A 19,865-nucleotide genomic window follows, 5' to 3' on the forward strand; every position below is an offset into this window, starting at 1 on the left:
TTTAAGAAGAACAATTTTTCTCCCTCCTCCTTCTAACAACCTTTTATGTACTTAAAAACGGTTATCATGTCCCCTCTCAGTCTTCTCTTCTTCAGTCTAAAACCCAATTTTTTCAATCTTCCCTCATAGGTCACCTTTTCTATACCTTTAATAATTTTTGTTGCTCTTCTCTGGACTTTCTCCAATTTGTCCACAACTTTCCTAAAATGTGGCTCCCAGAACTGGACACAATACTCCAATTGAGGCCTAATCAGCACAACTTGGGCTACATCTACACTACAGGGGGGAGTCGATTTAAGATACTCAAATTCAGCTACGTGAATAGCGTAGCTGAATTCGACGTATCGCAGCCGACTTACCCCGCTGTGAGGACGGCGGCAAAATCGACTTCTGCAGTTTCCTGTCGACGGCGCTTACTCCCACCTCCGCTGGTGGAGTAAGAGCGTCGATTCGGGGATCGATTGTCGCGTCCCAACGGGACGCGATAAATCGATCCCCGAGAGGTCGATTTCTACCTGCCGATTCAGGCAGGTAGTGTAGACCTAGCCTTAGAGAGGAAGAATTATTTCTCGTGTCTTGCTTACAACACTCCTGCTAATACATCCCAGAATGGTGTTCACTTTTTTTGCAACAGCATTACTCTATCAATTCATATTTAGCTTGTGATCCACTATGACCCCCAGATTCCTTTCTGCAGTACTCCTTCGTAGGCAGTCATTTCCTATTTTATATGTGTGCAACTGATTGTTCCTCCTAAGTGGAGTACTTTGCATTTGTCCTTATTGAATTTCATCCTATTTACTTCAGACCATTTTTCCAGTTTGTCCAGATCATTTTGAATTTTAATCCTATCCTCCAAACCACTTGCAACCCCGCATGAAGATGTTGAACCGAACTGGATCCAGAACCAATCTCTGTGGGACCCCACTCGTTATGCACTTCCAGCATGACTGTGAACTACTGATAACTACTTTCTGGGAATGATTTTCCAACCAGTTATGCACCCACCTTATAATAGTTCCATCTAGGTTGTATTTCCCTAATTTGTTTATGAGAAGGTCATGCGAGACAGTATCAAAAGCTTTACTAAAGTCAAGATATATCACATCTACCGCTTCCCTCCTATACATAATGCTTGTTACCCTGTCAAAGAGAGCTATCAGGTTGGTTTGACATGATTTGTTCTTGACAAATCCATGCTGACTGTTACTTATCACCTCATTATCTTCTAGGTGTTTGCAAATTGATTACTTAATTATTTACTCCATTATTTTTCCGGGTACAGAAGTTAAGCTGACTGGTCTGTAAATCCCTGGGTTGTCTTTATTTCCCTTTTTATAGATGGGCACTATATTTGCCCTTTTCCAGTCTTCTGGAATCTCTCCCATCTTCCATGACTTTTCAAAGATAATTACTAATGGCTCAGATATCTCCTCAGTCAGCTCCTTGAGTATTCTAGGATGCATTTCATCAGGCCCTCGTGATTTGAAGACATCTAACTTGTCTAAGTAATTTTTGACTTGTTCTTTCCCTATTTTAGACTCTGATCCTACCTCATTTTTACTTGTATTCACTATGTTAGACGTCCAATCACCACCAACCTTCTTGGTGAAAAACAAAACAAAGAAGTCATTAAGCACCTCTGCCATTTCCACATTTTCTGTTACTCAATGAGGGGGGAAAGACAATAACAGGCCTACTCTGTCCTTGGTCTTTCTTTTGCTTCTAATATATTTGTAGAATGTTTTCTTGTTTCTCTTTATGTCCCTAGCTAGTTTGATCTCATCTTGTGCCTTGGTCTTTCTAATTTTGTCCCTACATAATTGCTAGAAACCATATAGGCCTAATTCTGACCTCAGTTGTACTTGAGTAAATCCTGAGTGACTCCATCTTGTATGTGATTTTTGTAGAGTTACTGTGGATTTACTCATGTAAAACTGAGGTCAGAATTAGGCCCAATAACTAGAAATTCTCAGAATTTCAGCTGCTCTGGATAGCCTCCAGATGTTTTGGTGCGTATCTCAATTGAGCCACATTTGCCCTCCCTCTTCCACCATGTACAAGATTGCACAGTGGAACAGTGACTCAAGTGGGTGTTTCACTTTCTTCTAAAGCATCAGGTACTGGCCATTGCCAGAACCAAGATGTTAGATTAGATGAACTGATTGTATGATCTCATTTGACAAATCCTGTGTTCCAACAGGGAGTGAGCCTTAGTACATGAAGGCAGATTAAATAGATGCCTACAACAGTGTGATCTTCTCTCTCTCTCCCTGCCTCCTCCCACCATTCCCCCCCTAGAGGGAGAGGTGAAAGTAAGCTGGTCCAGTCCGGTGTACTGGTAAGAGCTGGTATACAGCCGACCGTACCGGCAGCAGCCGGGAGCCCTAGGGCTCCGGTGGTGATTTAAAGGGCCCGGGGCTCTGGCCACTTCCGCACTAGCAGCCAGAGCCCCAGGCCCCTTAAATCACTGCTGGAGCCCCGGGGAAGCAGCGGTGGCCGGGAGCCCCAGGGCTCCAATGGCGATTTAAAGGGCCCGGGGCTCCAGTCCTTTAAATCACTGCTAGAGCCCTGGGGTAGTGCTGGCGGCAGCCGGGAGTCCTGGGCCCTTTAATTGCTGCTGGGCTGTGCTGAACGGCTGGCTGGGGGAGTGTGGCCAGACCTGCCCCTTCTGCCTGAGGCCCCGCCCCTTCTGGTTGAGGCCCCGCCCCTACCTTGCTCAGGACCCCGGCTGCCCTGCATACTGGTAAGTCCCTTAAGTTACTTTCACTCCTGACTAGAAGGGACAGAACACCACACCCAGAAGGTGCATGGGTTACAATATAACAAAAGAGGCAGGAACCAGATGGAGACTGGATATCTACTAACAGAAAAAGAGAAAAACTAGAATTGGTCTCAAACACTGAACTTCAGGGGTGATCCAAAATCTAGACCTCAATTCTAGACCTGGATTTTAATTTTGGAACCCAAATCGAAGTACCTTTAAACTTTGGGACTATTCAAACTCCAGGACCATTTCTGGAAAAAAGTTCTTACACAAGAGCATTTAGCAATAAGAAAGGACTTGCCAGTGTTGCAGCTCTTTCATATGCTATGGTGGCGACACTTCTGTTTTTACATTTGATACCATAAACAAAAAAGTTTAGTGTTGTAGCTTCCAACAGGAAACTTGACACTGAAGGAAACTTATTTAACCAGTTCGTGGAGCTCTCCATCCAGTGGCTGTACTTTGTAAGAACATTTGACAAATTTAGAAAAGTACAGGTTTAGTTAAACAAAGCTTTTATGAACCATCAGAAGACTGACTATGGATAGAACACTCTCTTTAGACAAAAATAAATTCCCAGCAGCACTCAGTTAATAAAGTGCATAGTTGTTTTTTACAAGATTAACATCTTTTATAAATAGCAGGCAGTCAACATAGCACTCAGGAAAAGCATTTGGTACTGAAAAGTGGCATTGCTTTTACTTACAGTTCAGCTATATACTGTTGCATAAGGATAGCAGCGGAAAGTAAGCCATGAACAGTTTGAAATACAAAGTTGTGTAGGAAACTAAATAAGATGGTAATAGGATTTATAATGTAACTAAATTGTATGGTCAAGTCCATAAGCTAAATACCTCAAAAACTTGTATAACCAAGAATTTTTCACTATGTGACCCTGATGTAGCTTCTAAATTACTAGGATGCCAACTGTAATATATTAATGCGCAGAAGATTATTAGATGTTGAAAGAATATTTGATATTAATTACAAAAAAGCCAGATGATCTGAAAACTATTCTATACTTTTATATGCCCCAACCCAACCCACACAATAAAAAATACATGGATTATTGGGAAACTGATATAATCTTTCTAAAGAAGTATGAAAACAAACTTAAGTTATCAGTATGCATAAATCACATGAACATCCAGTGTTATTTATGACAGAACTTATTTAACTCTACATAAATTTTATACTGTGGGCCAGGTTGAAAATAGATGTGGAGCTGCAAACTAGCAGATACCTTTTGGGAAATGTTGGGGGTGTTTTGATTGGGTTTCACCAATACAGCTCAAAAGCCCATCACTCTTCTGGGGATTGACAACATTCAGGGCTTGAGACCTGAAGAAGAGCTCTGTAAAGCTTGAAAGCATGTCTATTTTGCCAACAGAAGTCTCTCCAATATCCTGGGACCAACCAGCCTACAACACTAAAAACAACTTTAACCTTAGTAATAACCTAGATCCACTTCTTTATTTTCTCCTGAATGTAGCACTGCTCTCCATAGCTGCTAAATGATATCACCCTTAAATTTCCTTCATAAGTACGTGCCTCAATAAATTATGAGATATGGCTGATATGGAGAAATTCACTGCATTAAAAAAGGTACTTTAATAATACATAATCTGCCACCATTCATTACACAGTGTGAACCATGTCTTCAGTGGTGATGCATCAGCATAGCTCCTCAATGTGTCTGTTCCAGTATTGTCTACAATGCTTTAGCCACTGGTTTGTTACCCTTTGATCCTAATTCACAATTTTAGTGGTTCTTTTTTCTTTCTTGTGACAATTGGTGCTGCTCTCTAGAGATTAACTGAAGCTAATATTTGAAAATCATATTCTCCTGTTTTCTATCCTCCATAATAACTGTCCATGTTTTCTTTAGTATGAGTTAGACTGTGCCCTGTCCTTACATGGCTACGTGTTTCAGGCTCTCGCTGGTCACTTCCCCTTCCTTGGATCTTAAGGGGCACCCGGTTGCTGTTCCTCATTTTATATCTCAGGGGAACAGTTAGCTAGGCCTGTCACCCCTCCATCAATCAGAGTCTAAACCAGGGGTGGCCAACCTGTGGCTCCGGAGCCACATGCGGCTCTTCAGAAGTTAATATGCGGCTCCTTGCATAGGCTCCGACTCCGGGGCTGGAGCTACAGGTGCCAACTTTCCAATGTGCCGGGGGTGCTCACTGCTCAACCCCTGGCTCTGTCACATGCCCTGCTCCCACTCCACCCCTTCCCACCCCCTCCCCTGAGTCTGCCATGCCCTCGCTCCTCCCCCTCCTCCCCAGAATCTCCTGCACACCACAAAACAGCTGATCGGGAGGTGTGGGGAGGGCGGGGGAGGTGCTGATCGGTGGGGCTGCCAGTTGGTAGGAGGCACTGGGAGTTGGGGGGAGCATTTGGGGGAGGGCCTGCTGACGTATTACTGTGGCTCTTTGGCAATGTACATTGGTAAATTCTGCTCCTTCTCAGGCTCAGGTTGGCCAGCCCTGGTCTAAACAATTGAGCTCCTACACAAATGTAATTTAAGAACTAACAGACAAGTAGTTTAAATGTGGTAGAGGTGACAGTTCTGGAGCAGGGTGGGGCAGACTGGGGGCATGACTGCTGAGTGTATACAGACTTTTACTCCAGAAATTAAAGGCACAAAGAGTGGTCACTGGATGAAATCCTGGACTTATGGAGGTTAAAGGCAAAACTCCCATTGACTTCGGTGGAGCCAGAATGTCATCTCTCTTTGTTAGTGTGACACCAGTTCCAGATTAGCGCCTTTCTCTTATGCTTCTTCTTTCCAGAAGCCATAATCACTTCCTGTGGGACCAGAGCTAAGTATGAAGCTGAATATGGTCCCATAATTGGTGGTGGTAAAGTCTGATTTTGAATTCATACATTGTATGCTGACTTAGGCTTGTTTCCTCCCTATTAAAAAAGGTGTTGGCTCAACTGACAGTTAAGACGTACTAATATCTACAATGTTGCGGAGTCAAATTCACCGCTAGTGTAAACTAGCACAGCTGCAATGGACTCTGGTGGAGCTGCACCACTTTACACCAACAGAGAATGTGGCCCTTTGTTTTTAAAAAGACGGCATTGCTTTTAGACATGGGTTTTATATACATACAAAAAACAGAGGTACATGTAGCATAGGAGAATATAATGGAGTGTAACAATAAGACTGATTTTCTAATCCTGTTAAATACTGGTGTATGACGATTTGTATTTATTTTAATGCTTTGTAACAAGTGACAGACCATTGCTCTTGAGGCTTTCATAATGATTAAAAATGCATAATATCAATAAAAGTGTGTGTGTGTGTGTGTGTGTGTGTGTGTGTGTGTGGAGAGAGAGAGAGAGTCCTCACGCAATCCTAACTAATAATGACTAGCTAGTTAGCAGCAGTAGTAACAGCAGCAAAGCATCTCCTTTATGTTTGCCTCCCCACACTTTTCCCAAATACCTGAAAAAAGGGCTTTGCAGGGAGGCCAGAGGAATAGCAAGTGCCAAAGAAAAAGGGTGTTCAAGGAAAATACTGTGCAAGCAGCCCTCTTCCATTTAAACTGTCTTTAGTACTTAGCTTGAGCACTTCTGCTGCCTTGCTGAGTGCAAATGCAAATGCATAGGGAAAGAGGAGTGCTTTCTTTCTCCCACTTCTCGGGACATTTAGAGCTATATCTAAACTTGAGGGGCATATTTGTAGATTCCTGGGTGAGATGAGTTTTTTAATTTTCTCATTCCTTTCCATTGTTTTGCTTTCTACCACCTCCCCAACCTCTCAGTGGAATAGCTCCATTCCCAAGCAAAACTTAGTGCAGCGTCTAGGCTGTTCTAAATGGCATTGCCTCATAAAATCTCCTTATGGACCATTACGCTGGCAGGGATTGCTAGAGTGCAGCGTACTCCAGCCACAGCCCTTTCCCCATGAACCTAAGGATGGAATAGGTGGTGGCAGTGTTGGGTCAAAGATTCCCCTTTGTCAGGTGTATCCTTAGTTGCCCATTTAGGATTTTAATCCCCTTTGTCCACCTTATTAGTGGAAAGGGGTCTGGGGACTTAGTAGGGCTGAGGATCTGGCCCACAATACTCAGAGTACTTCTTTAGCTGGAGTATAATAATTCCCTGTTGCAATCAAAGTGTGTTTATGTAGCAATTAACTTGCTCTTTCTTTGTCCTTTGGTGTTTGTAGGTATTATTACCTGGCTTTCAAGGCACATCAGACCCCTCTTGGTAGCAGAGAAAGCTGTATTGCTATTTTGGAGAAATCAAAACTAGACAATTGGGTTCTTGGGAAAACAAAGGTAGGGCACGTTTCTGGTTTTCTCCAGGGGTGTCTTCTCTGCAGCGAGGCATGTCTAATGAGTGGTTTAATGAAGCCGTGGCTCATTCTGCCCAGCATTGTGTGGATGTGATGGGAAAGGGAGAGGATGCAAGGAATGTCCCCTGCTCCTGCACGCGGACTGCTGCTCCAGGCTAGTGCTGCAGATACTAGATCGAGGGAATGCCTTGCCCCTTTCCTCCCTAGCCTGCATAAGGAGAGATGCACATAAAACCCTCTCCCAAAGGTGACATAGTACCTGCACCACCCCTGGGTGCATGATGCCTCCATGGTGTGGGGCTCCTCCACAATCCTCCCTACTGCAGGTTGTGGCTTAATGCCACCATTTAGCCTTTGCTATCTGTGAACCACTTTAGGCCAGTATCGGTTTGTTGTGTTAGAAGTTGTCCTGCCTTTCAGATGAGCTGCTCTGGGCTATTTTAGTAGCAGCCTTTGTTCATGGTTTAAAATGACGTGACTGATTTTGCAAAATATGGGGCCAAATCCTGAATTGCTTTCTCATTCCTTAGAAGTAAGCCAAAGGGAGTTTCCTGAATAAGGGCCCTTAGGATTTGGCCCCTGAACTAGGATACAATATTGTATTTATAAACTCACCCCCTCCCCTCTTATCATTATCATGAGGAACACTTTGTGCTAATGTTTATCCTAAGGACTCCCACCGGATTTCCAGTGAATTGCCACATTAATGAAAGAGACCATTATTGAAAATGTTTCCACAAATCAGCTCTAGCTTGAAAAGCTATATTTAAACATTGCTGATACAGAAAAGCAGCATTCTGACCAAGCTGTCATGGGTGATTTACTTGGGGGTAATGGGATAATTGTGTGACTTACATTGTAATGGGTGATTGTAATTAGTGGAATAAACTAAAAACATATTCTACAACATGGTTTCTGAAATTCTAGCTATAAGATTTAGCAGCTTTTTCTAGCAATGATGCTGTAACGTAGATTGAAATAATACTAAGGAAGAGGCAGTATAAAAGATTTTATTCTACTGCTTACATGTAATGCTGAACCTGTTGTTCCATTTCAGGTGTTTCTAAAGTATTACCATGTAGAACAGTTAAATTTGTTCCTGCGAGAAGTTATAGGCAGGGTGGTGGTAATGCAGGCCTATACCAAGGGGTGGCTTGGAGCTAGGAGATATAAGAGAATCAAAGAGCGAAGAGAAAATAGTGCTGTCGCTATTCAGTCAGGTAAACATTCATATTCCTTATTTCATGCACAATCTTGGCATTTTAAATTGCCTGCAAATTATCTATTCATTTTCTCAATGGTTTGCTGTGAAATCAAAATAACATGTGGTACTTTCCCCCTCCAGCTAACTGATACCAACATTACAGATTAATTTCTAAGTTATCAGTTTAGTAAGCACTAATGTCTTTGTTTAAACGTTTTACTACTATAGACTATGCCTGTAAACAAAGGAAGAGTATTGTTCAGTGTCTCTCGACTAATGTGCAGCACGCAGAAGAGATGCAATAGCTACATTCTCCTTTTTGCATGTACCTCTGCATTCCAAATAACATAAATTCTGCCATGGGCTGGGAAGGTTGATTATTTGTAGTTTATCATACTTCACTCTATTGATTTATTTTTTGGGAGGCAGGGTGTTAGAGGGATGCAGTTGTTTGCATTGAACTTTGAGCGCCAATGATTCTGCACCTCACAGTCTTTGCTTGACTTTGTGACATCAGAGAGCACATGTTGACAATTAAAATTTGGAAGACTGGAGATGCGTTTGAAGTTGTGGAGATGCTTATGCTCCAGTCATGAGCCCAGAGTTCAACTGGTGGGTGGGTGAGGAAGAGATAGTGGGAGGGGGTGGTTATGGCAGGGAGGATGAAAGATTAGGCACATCTCTGACTCTATAACACTTCCTTAAATAAATGTAATTCCCAACACATGGGTTTGTATTTTTAGCCTGGAGAGGATATGAAGCTCGCAGGAAGTACAAGGAAATAAGGAACAGAAGAACTGATGCTGCTATACATATTCAAGCAGGTAATTAAAACATTATTTCCACAGACTATATCTATTTTGCTATGGATAACTTCATGTCAGTATTTTTAGCTGAGAGAAATGTAAACAGCCCAAACAAAAGCAATCAGAAAATACTGCTTCTGATGCTGTGTTCTTCAATAGCAAATGTCACCAGTGACAGGACTCTAGCACTTTGGAGCTTTTATGGTCAGTACCTTTTTGAAAGCAAAACATACTGATTAAAAGCCATTGAATGAGTTCTTAGGGATTCATCTGGGCTCAGAGAGTCAATGTGTATTAACCATGTGTAGAGTTGGTGTGAAGCACTAGAATCATTTTGCTTAAAGTGTGGATGATAGGCACTGAACATGCCATCTCTCTGGCTTTGTGGTTAGTCCTAATATTGGCAGATTGCCAGGTTTTATTCTTAATTGCTGCTGATTTTTCCAGTTTGGGCCAAGCCTCTGATTCCCTGCCAGGCTTCAATGCACTCATATCAATATGAATTTGAATAAACTTGAAAGAGATTATTGAAGGAACAGGCCCGCAGGGTGGTGCAGGTCTCTAATAGAGAGCAAGAGATCATATGGCACTGAAAATAAAAGATCCAGCCTACTGAACTGAGTAGCAGGGAGGCTATAGTTTCAAATGCAGCCAACATGAAGCAAACTAGGGATGATGTACCACACCTGTGCATGCCATTGTTCCCTGCAACCAAGGGTGAAGGAGTTCTGTAACGGATCTAAAAAGAGCCATAGCAGATGTACCAACGGAGAAACCTGTGCTCCACATTTCAGTCCAGTCATTGCCTATACTATAATTATGTGACTTCTGTTTTGCTTAGATGATAGTTAAACTGAAAGAAAAGATTTCTGCTGAATGTTCTCTCACTTCTGAACATAAAACCAAAATGTTAAAGACAAGCCATTTTCATTATAAATCCAACAACTAACTTCCGTTCCCCAACCCTGTTCCCTGAGAGTCAGCATCACTATGACTTTCAAGAGGAAGGCAAAATAATATAATTCTGGCTGTAGAATTAGAAAGGCAATGTACATTTCTCTTAGGGCGAGGCTCTTTATACATAATATTTTGTATGTTCATAAAATAGCATGTCCCTCGCTCTAGGGTTATATGCTGTATGTTCAGTGAAATTGGGAGCTGTTGAACGGGAAGGTTTTTCCAAGTTACAACAAACATCAAGTGACTGGATAATCATATTCTCCACTTGCTCCCCTCCCCTGTGCTGTTATCTTCCATTGTTCTCATTTTAACACAGAGTACCAGTTCTTCAGACAGGGAATCCATCTTTAGATGTATTGCAAAACACTGACTCTTGACAGTTATGCTCTTTTGGGAAAGCCTGCACCTCAATTTCCCAGCTAACCCAACAGCCTGTGCACTACTGGGGAAAGAGAGGCTAGGTCAGAGGTGACCCTTCAGTCTGCACTAGTACCAGTTCTTAAAATAGTCATTTGGGACTAGATTGTCCCATGTATGCACAGCACATAGGAAGGCAATGTGGTACAGCACCAGCCCCTGGAGAGTGCTAGGAGGCATTCTGCCTCAGAATTCCATGTAGAGGTCCTGGGCATGCAGAATATGTATGCCCATTGCTAAACCCTTTATGGAGTGCTGTTTATGCACTCCCACTCCCTCCAGGGAACATAAGGGTCAGAAAGAAGCAGAGCCGTGTTCCATTCTGTCACCTTTGTGACACTGTGCACCCAGTGGAGTAGACAGAGCTCCCTTGAGTGCAGAGGCTGCTATACAGCCTGGTCCTTGCGTAGCCCAGACAAATGTGGAAGGGTCCTGGCACTCCTCCCACCATAGCACACATCATATGCCCATATCAGGGCCAGACAGAACCATTAAATCATTGTGTTGATCAGATTGGATGGATGTACATTAGGACTACAGAGTTCAGAGTGACACAGCACACTTTCGTGTTAATCATGCTTTACAGCTATTCCCATCTTTGGCACAGCTTTAGAATTTATAGTGCATAATCATTTATTTCAGAAAATCAAACTTCAGTTTGTGTGAGACTCTCTGCCTTAGGAAATCTATATCTAGGACTCTCTAATTGAAACTTCTTTCTAAACATTTTTGTTTATCTCTGCACATTAGTCTTTCTGTGTTTCAAGGCTGAGCAAATAATTGCAAAGTGTGACCATTATCTGGGTTTTAAAATAGACTGTCTATTACTATTGTTACTTCCATGCCACCATAAAAGTGTGTGGTGCTGAACAGGCAAATAGACATAATCTCCACACTGAAGAGCTTACAATGTAAGTACAGATAAAGGACAGCATTTCAAGAAAAAGAAATGTGGTCATTTTAACATTATTTTAAAGAATGAGCAATTTAGATCACAGAGATACAGTACTTGCGTTTGCTGGTCAGGCATTTATAAAACCATATAATTAAAATATATATAGCAAAATAAAGCAGTCCTTGAAATTTTGGAAGCATTTGGCTTACATGTTTCTACAGAACAGCACATATTGAAATTTGTTTTCCTTTCATCTCCTTCCCAATAAAAGCAGCAGTGCGGCTTATCCCTTTAGCTTCCTCAGAACTTCCTTTCAGAATTCCCGATCTATTACAGCACATTCACATACCAGAAACAAGATGCCTTTTCATGCTGTCAACCTTTTTCATCTGAAATGTAAATTAATTCTTGCTGGTACGCTTTGACAGAGATCAAAGTAGGGGTATTAACCTTATTGGGCCTTCTCTTCATCGGAATCAGTTCCAAAGACTGCAAGGGTGGTGTTAGGAGGCCAGTCTTCACTGTTATCTATGGCCCTCCTCCAGGCAGTCCTCTGTCTACAAGTCAACATTTCAAAGGCAGTGATTTCTTTTGTAAATGACCTTATCATTACTTTAAACAGTGTGAAAAATGATTTGGCTGAATAATTCTTGCAGGATTATCCTGCTCATTTTAATTGTGGGGGGACTTCATTCAGATTCCAGGATATTGTTTAAGTGGTTTTGACAGCAAGTGATCACAGCCTGATAGAAAGGAGGAACACAGCTTCTGATTGGAAACCTCTTGACTTGTTCAGATTGTTCATTTCTTGAAGTCAGTCTTTGAGGTAGGCTACATTTGCATTTTAAAAATAAACAGATGCCTTTCAAATACATGAGCTGGTGGTCTGGAGATCTCAGTGGGCCCAAGCAGTTCACTATCCATTGATGAGATGTTGGAAGAAAAAACACATTTTTAAAAAACCCAAGTATACATGAAGATACATTTCCTATGTGTATAATATTACACCAAAAATAAGTCATTATTTGAGCTGGGGAAAGAAAAACCCTTGCTAATAGGTAAAAGGTTTATGAATTTAAGCCGTTCAGTACATCTACACTAGTGGCTCACACAATGTGAGCTACATCAGTGTATTTACACTGGTGGCTAAAATCCCCAGTGCAGGCAAAACCTTACCCACCTCTTTGTGTCTCAGTTTCTCAGTTGGTAAAATATGGATAACAACAATTTTCTACCTCACAGAGAAGGCAAACATATTGTGAAAGAACTGAGTTCCTCAGACAAAAATGTAGTATTGTTGTTTCTTTGCGCTGTGGTTTGTATTGCTTTGTTTAAAGCCTAGGATAAGGAAAAGATCACTATGTTGAAATCATTTGAACATTACATTGAGCCAGATTCACAGCTGGTGTAAATCAGTGTATTGCCATTGTTTGATGTCAGTGGAGTGATGCTGATTTACACCAGCTTTGGATCTGTAGCTATATTTGTATTACCACATTTTATTAATTAGAATTAAAACCAAGTACAATTATAATGGTAATTTTTTTTTGTTTGTTTTTACTCCATTCCCAGTCACCGTAGCGTGGATTTCCATGTCGAGTGACAGCTCTCTCCAAAGACTTAAGAGAGGATTTTAATCTCCGTTTCATTTGTGAGCAGACACTGCCAAAATGCCAAATGAGAGGTGCATGCGATTCACTTAGATCTGAGGTGACATCACTGAACTCATGTTAATTAAGGCCTCTTTAGCCATCTGGAATATGCTGTGCAACTCTAGTCAGGATTGAGTTTAAACTCTGCTTCCAGAGGTGAAAGGCAAATGACTAATCCATTGAGCCACCATCCCCTCCTCCGACACACACTCATGCACTCACCATATGCCACACTTCACTGTGAAATTCTTTACTGAGAACTCAAGATTCAAGTTCTTTATTGTAACACAAAATGGTGGATGCTCAGGAGGAAAGAGAAATGAGACAATCCCTTTATGAACTACTTCTTTCTTGTAACTTTTTACCATGTGATGTTGCTCACCAACTATTTGCACAGCCTTAACTAACAACCTTCTAAGAGAAAAATTTTGGTACTTTGGAGAACTGCATACCATTTACATTAAGTTAATATGTATGTAAAATGTATATGGCTAGGATTTTCAAATGGAAAATCACACCCTTAGTTCCAAATGTAGACGTACCCTATGCGTGTATCTACATTTCCACTAGATTTGTACTTCCTGGTTTTGACTGTAAACGGAAAAGCACTGAAAGGTCACTGGACAGGCAGGCTATTCCTGCGTTATTTCATCACCCAGCTGGAGCCAGCAAAGGACAGAACTCCTTGGCGAACCTGTTCCTACTTGGTCCAGCCTGATTTCTAGACTTAAGAGGTTCAAATTAGCAGCCACAATTTTGGGTGCTGTCACAGGCTTTTGTGCCTCAGATTTTACCATAACAGCCAGTAATCTAAAACACTTTGTGCCAGGGCCGGCTCCAGGCACCAGCTGAGCAAACTGGTGCTTGGGGCGGCAGATTGTTCGAGGCGGCATTCTGCCCAAACCAGCGCTTTTTTGTTGTTGTTGTTCTTGTTCCGCTCTGGCCACCCTATAGGGGGCGGCAGCGCGGAGAACCAGAGCGCCCTGCAGGGCAGTCCTCTTCCTTCCCTCCCCGCCGACCAGAGCGGAGCTCTTGTGGCAGGAGGCGGCGCAGCGGGAGGGGCCGCGTGGCAGCGCCCCTGCTGTAGCCCTGGCCGCCCCCTTCTCTCTCTCCCCCGCCCGCTCCCTCTCCCCCCCCCCCTGCACCCGCGCTCCAGCTGCGCAGCAGGGTTTTTTTGTTTTTTTTTTTGCTTTGCCGTTCTGGCAGCCCCGTTTCTTTTTGCTTGGGACGGCCAAAAAGCCAGAGCCGGCCCTGCTTTGTACAAACAGTAATACAGAGCAGCAGCATAAGCCCTGTTTGCAACCCTGGAAAAAGGATGCTAATAGTTACTAGTACATTTAGAGCTCTGTTCTCCCCTTTATGAGAGAACACATGCTGGGAAAAGAAATTCCACAAGTTGAAACTCAGTTTTCTATTCATTCTTCCACTGAAGGAATGGGGGATGGGGGAGAGAAGTGTTTTGCCCCCTGAGGTTTGTACTACATAAACCTGCAAACCTCCTGAGATCCACAGGAGACAATGGGCATCCCTGGATACCTAGAGAGGGGGCATGATTCTCCATATCCTTACACCATACAACAGTTTTAGGCTGGCATCAAACGTGTGTAAAAGAGTGGACAATCACGGTGTCCAACCCCTCTCAAATTTTGGCATTTAAACACTGGAAGTGCTTATTTGAGAAGACAAATGAGGGAGCCAGAGGTCTTACTTGGGAACCCAAGTTTCAAAATTGAGCCTATAAAGTATCATGATATTATGGTATCTTCCCTTCAACAAGTGACTAGTTTGCATTTCCAAGGGCACAGTAATTCTTGTTTGTTACTGTAAATGGGATTAGGATTTGAAAGTGTCTGTCTATGTGAGGGGTAAGTAGCTGTTTTACATGTTCTTTTATGGTTAGGAATGAAGAGAGAGAGGGAGAGATGTTTCTTGAGAAGGATGAATCCTCTCTTGCTGCTATAAAATGTTTCCGTACCTCCTGCCTATATGTTTTATGCATCAATCTACAATTGTCCTGATTGCTCTCTACATTGTGCTCAACAGCCCATTGTAGCATGGCATTCCCTTTGCGAATCAGCAGGAAAATGCCTGGACTTTCTGCTGACCGAAATTGAACAACTTTGTGTGTAATCTATATGGCTCAGTAAATTCTTTGTGAATAAAGGTTTTTACCAGCAAAGCATCTAGTCTCAGAGTCCTGGAGGTAAAAATAATTGCAACTTGCTACCTGCTGAACCTGAGGGAAAACTCATTTTATATGAGCATCAGTATCCAAAGTGCATGGCACATATAATATTTAACACCGAATGACTATTAATATGAGTGATAATGTACAGTTCACATCCCATTTTGCTCGAAGCTCAAATCCTGTTGTCATTAGCCATGTAAAGGATCAGGACTGAATATACTGTTGCTGTGAAGTTTGCGTTAGAGAATACAAAAGGTGAAAATAAAGTGACAGCTGGTAATCATTCTTCTTCAGTGATGTGATGATTGTTCATGGGGGCACTAGCAACATGAATCTACTAATTTCACACTCTTTGAGCCAAGTGCGTAGTGTCAAAACCAGCCATAGTCAGTAATGCAAATTGCTGTGATGGAGCAGCTTCCCGACCTCTCAGCCTCCCTAGGTAGAATGCCCTGTATGTATGTTTCTTTGGAAACATTATGGATCCATTTCACAAATGCTGAAGTGAAGCACTCCTCTGAATGTTGAATGAAACCTCTAGGAAACATGTTGGTCTGCCATGCTACGGAGGTTATCCCATGAGTCAAAGGAGAATCAGGAATTGCACACCTGTTACCTTGCAGAACCTAAGCATTCTAGGAAACCTGCCTTTGATAGAGTTTAATCAAAGACAAGCTAAGTTCTAAAATATTTATGAAAACAAAAGAATACAGTGGAGCCTATTACAGTGGAATCAGATATAGTCAAGCTCCATTTATGTAGTGAATGAAGGACAATCCTGAATTGTTTCATTGCATTAAAAAAAACGTGAAAAGGGGTCCAGTGTATCCACAGGGTAAAAAATGCCATTGTAAGAAATGTGACACTTCGTTTTTTAAAATAGTAGTAAAGAGGAAAAAAAAGTCTAAAGGTTCCAACTTAAGAAAAGGCGAAAAACAAACTTGCTGCTGCTATCATTATTTTATTATTTTAGTTTCTTTTCAGTGCTCCTTGTTATTTAAACTTGTCCATAGACTGACCAGTATTTGGCACATTTCAGCTCTGTAGAGATAGCTGCTGCTGGCCAGTTGTCTTTGCAGCCAACATCAGAGTAGGCTTCTTGTCTGGTCAGTAGGAGATAGTTAAGGATTGGAAGGCTGATCACATGAGGCAACTGAATGTTTGCCTCCTCTCTGCCAGATAGGCAGACTTTTCCAGTCTTCTTATTAAGGAAGGAAAGTGCTTCAGTCTCATGATACCTGAATGCTGTATTTACAGCACCTCAGCAGGCCCAACTTCTATCATTCTTTCTGCAAATAATGGTTATTTATTTCAGTGGAAATTAAGTGGAAGATAATGACATCTCACTAAAAAGCATTTTTTGCTGCTTCTTACACTGGCAATTCTGAAAACTCCAAAAGGCACTGAAATATTTAGGTTATTATGGTGCACTGCAAACCACAGCTCAAGCAGTTCAGGTGGCTTTCATTTTCTTGTATTGCACAGAAAAATGTGACTACATAGATTTTCCTGAGAAACACTGGTTGAGGAGAAGGCAGTTAATGCTATCCTGTGATTAAACTAGACAGGAAGGGGATAGGTTACAGCTCTCCCTAAGGAAATCCTTAAAAAGAGATTATGGTGACTATTTTTCTATTTTCTTTAACACACTCTGATTATTATACAACAGAACATCAGTATGGGCTGCTTTTAAAAGAGTAGTTACATGTTGAAAGATGAGACTCCATGAATAATCCCAAAATGTGAGGATTTTAGGGTGTGAACTGTACAGGGCAGGGACTTTGTCTTCTTTTGTGTGGACAATGCCTAGTGGTCCTGGAAAAATAAAAACAATGAGTCCGGTGGCACCTTAAAGACTAAAGGATTTATTTGGGCATAAGCATTCGTTGGTGAAAAACACCACTTCTCAGAGTGCCACCGGACTCCTCGTTTTTGTGGATACAGACTAACATGGCTACCCCTCTGATACTGGGAAAAATAGCTGTTATCAACACACATTTCTGATTTCATAGAAATCATACGCATTAGATGATCTGTAGGTCTTCTGATCAATCCTCCTGGCCCTTCTCCATCCTGCTACATCCTTTAGCCAGTGCAGGACCAATCCATTCAGTATATTCTCAAATTTCTTAGGCCTGATCCTGCATTGGGATCCACTATGCCCATACAGAGTCTCACTAATGTCATTGCAACATCAGAGCCTAGATTTCAACAACTCAAGTGATGGGGCTTTCTCCTATTCCATTGTGGGACGATTCTGCAGACTGAACCTGATGCTTTACTGCCTTTACTAAAGTAGAGAGACTTTCCTAATTGAAAAAAGAAGAACAGGAGTACTTGTGGCACCTTAGAGACTAACAAATTTATTAGAGCATAAGCTTTCGTGGACTACAGCCCACTTCTTCGGATGCATATAGAATGGAACATATATTGAGGAGATATATATACACACATACAGAGAGCATAAACAGGTGGGAGTTGTCTTACCAACTCTGAGAGGCCAATTAATTAAGAGAAAAAAAAACTTTTGAAGTGATAATCAAGCTAGGCCAGTACAGACAGTTTGATAATAGGTGTGAGAGTACTTACAAGGGGAGATAGAGTCAATGTCTGTAATGGCTCAGCCATTCCCAGTCCTTATTCAAACCGGAGTTGATTGTGTCTAGTTTGCATATCAATTCTAGCTCTGCAGTCTCTCTTTGGAGTCTGTTTTTTGAAGTTTTTCTGTTGTAATATAGCCACCCGCAGGTCTGTCACTGAATGACCAGACAGGTTAAAGTGTTCTCCCACTGGTTTTTGAGTATTTTGATTCCTGATGTCAGATTTGTGTCCATTAATTCTTTTGCGTAGAGACTGTCCGGTTTGGCCAATGTACATGGCAGAGGGGCATTGCTGGCACATGATGGCATATATCACATTGGTAGATGTGCAGGTGAACGAGCCCCTGATGGTATGGCTGATGTGATTAGGTCCTATGATGATGTCACTTGAATAGATATGTGGACAGAGTTGGCATCGGGGTTTGTTACAAGGATAGGATCCTGGGTTAGTGGTTTTGTTCAGTGATGTGTGGTTGCTGGTGAGTATTTGCTTTAGGTTGGGGGGTTGTCTGTAAGCGAGGACAGGTCTGTCTCCCAAGATCTGTGAGAGTAAAGGATCATCTTTGAGGATAGGTTGTAGATCTCTGAAACCTTTCCTAATTGAGGCCACTGCTAGGAGATGTGTCCTCATATTCACCCCAAGTTCTCCTTTGCATGTTATCATCCCATTAGTTCTTACTATATACCCGGGTGATCTATGACAAACAATCCTTTCCCTATGTTGTTTCCATGCTTCATATATTGTGCAGTAGAAGGTTATCATCATTTTTGTGTGTGTATTGTATTTAAGCTATGTTGTATGTATTTTCCTCATGTCAACCCCCTCCTACCATTTAATTATTTTATTTATGTTTTAAAATAAATCCGTGTTTGATATTGATCCTAGGGTAGAGGAGTCCCTTGATTTTATTTTCCTTTGTGACATTAAAATTTCCTTAAATTTCTTGCTTCTCAAATGCAACACCATATTTATAAGGTCTGGTCTTACCTGTGCTGTATACAAGAGTTATAATATCTTTGCTCAATGCTAGAGAGAATGAAGCCCAAATTTATATTGGATACAATTTTGAAAAGTGCCTAACTGACTCAGGTGCCAAAATCCTATTGACTTTCCGTAGGGTTTAAACACATTTGAAAATTTTACCCACTGACTCTTTTTGTCATTCCACTGCACTAGAAGCTTCCTATCTAATTTACTGTTTCTTACCTGCTGCTTAACTTGTGTGCTTTTGCGTTGGTGGTATAACTTTAAAACATTTCTTGGCATGTGAAGATATTTGACATGATTAAGCCTAATGTATCTTTAAAATGCTCTGTTATGGTTACAACTGGTTGAAAAATAGGGGAAGAAAAAATTGTGACTTTTGTTGTTAAAACTTGACAAAAAATTAAGTCAAAATTTCAAATTTTGAAAAATGTTAATCAGTTCTAATCCTGGTAGTTGTGGGTAAAACTGAATAGTTTTTTTTTATTACTGTTTTAGTTAATATATCGTGAGCCTGGTTTTCATTTAAACTAATTAATTACATTTATTCTCACTTTAAGTTTCTTTGCACTACCAGAGTGGTATAAAGTGGCCTTAGTGTAAATGAAAATCCGGCCCTATATATTTTTCCAGTGTTTTAAAAGTGGACCCAATTCTGCAAGGTGCTGACTGCCTTTGGCCTCCATTTATTTAAATAGGGGCCAAAAGCACTCAGTTCTGAGCAGGAGAGTGCCTGTTCTGTATAAGAAAAGCTGTTAGTTCTGTCTAGGAGTGATTGTGAAGCTTCTTATTCATACTTATGTTTGTCTAGCTTTCAGGGGATACATTGTTCGAAAAAATTATTCAAGATTGAAATGTAGCGATGGTTACCCAGCTGATACTGAGTCTGTGAACAACTGCTCCGCCCCCAGTTTTGGCTGTGAAGAATATTGGTGAGTTGAATCCTTTGGTGTCCATTATTTTCACAAAAATCATATCCCATACAACACAAGGTGAAAGGAATAGGCACTGAAAACAAATACCCTGCCTCATCATTCAGCCGTCTCTTTGGGGGCCTGTTATTCTGTAAGCAAGAAAAC

General features: G+C 41.5%; 1 protein-coding gene across 1 annotated transcript in view; it reads left to right on the forward strand.

Annotated features, from left to right (window-relative positions):
- MYO3B (myosin IIIB) overlaps positions 1-19,865 on the forward strand; it is a 319,441-nt gene that overhangs the window by 210,865 nt on the left and 88,711 nt on the right. The window contains exons 26-29 of the mRNA XM_034786511.1: positions 6,951-7,062; positions 8,137-8,299; positions 9,027-9,107; positions 19,598-19,718. Coding sequence (XP_034642402.1) covers positions 6,951-7,062; positions 8,137-8,299; positions 9,027-9,107; positions 19,598-19,718 — 477 coding nt within the window. The remainder of the gene's footprint in view (positions 1-6,950; positions 7,063-8,136; positions 8,300-9,026; positions 9,108-19,597; positions 19,719-19,865) is intronic.

This window comes from Trachemys scripta, chromosome 11 (assembly GCF_013100865.1).
Source record: "Trachemys scripta elegans isolate TJP31775 chromosome 11, CAS_Tse_1.0, whole genome shotgun sequence".
In the NCBI taxonomy this organism is placed as follows: Eukaryota; Metazoa; Chordata; order Testudines; family Emydidae; genus Trachemys; species Trachemys scripta.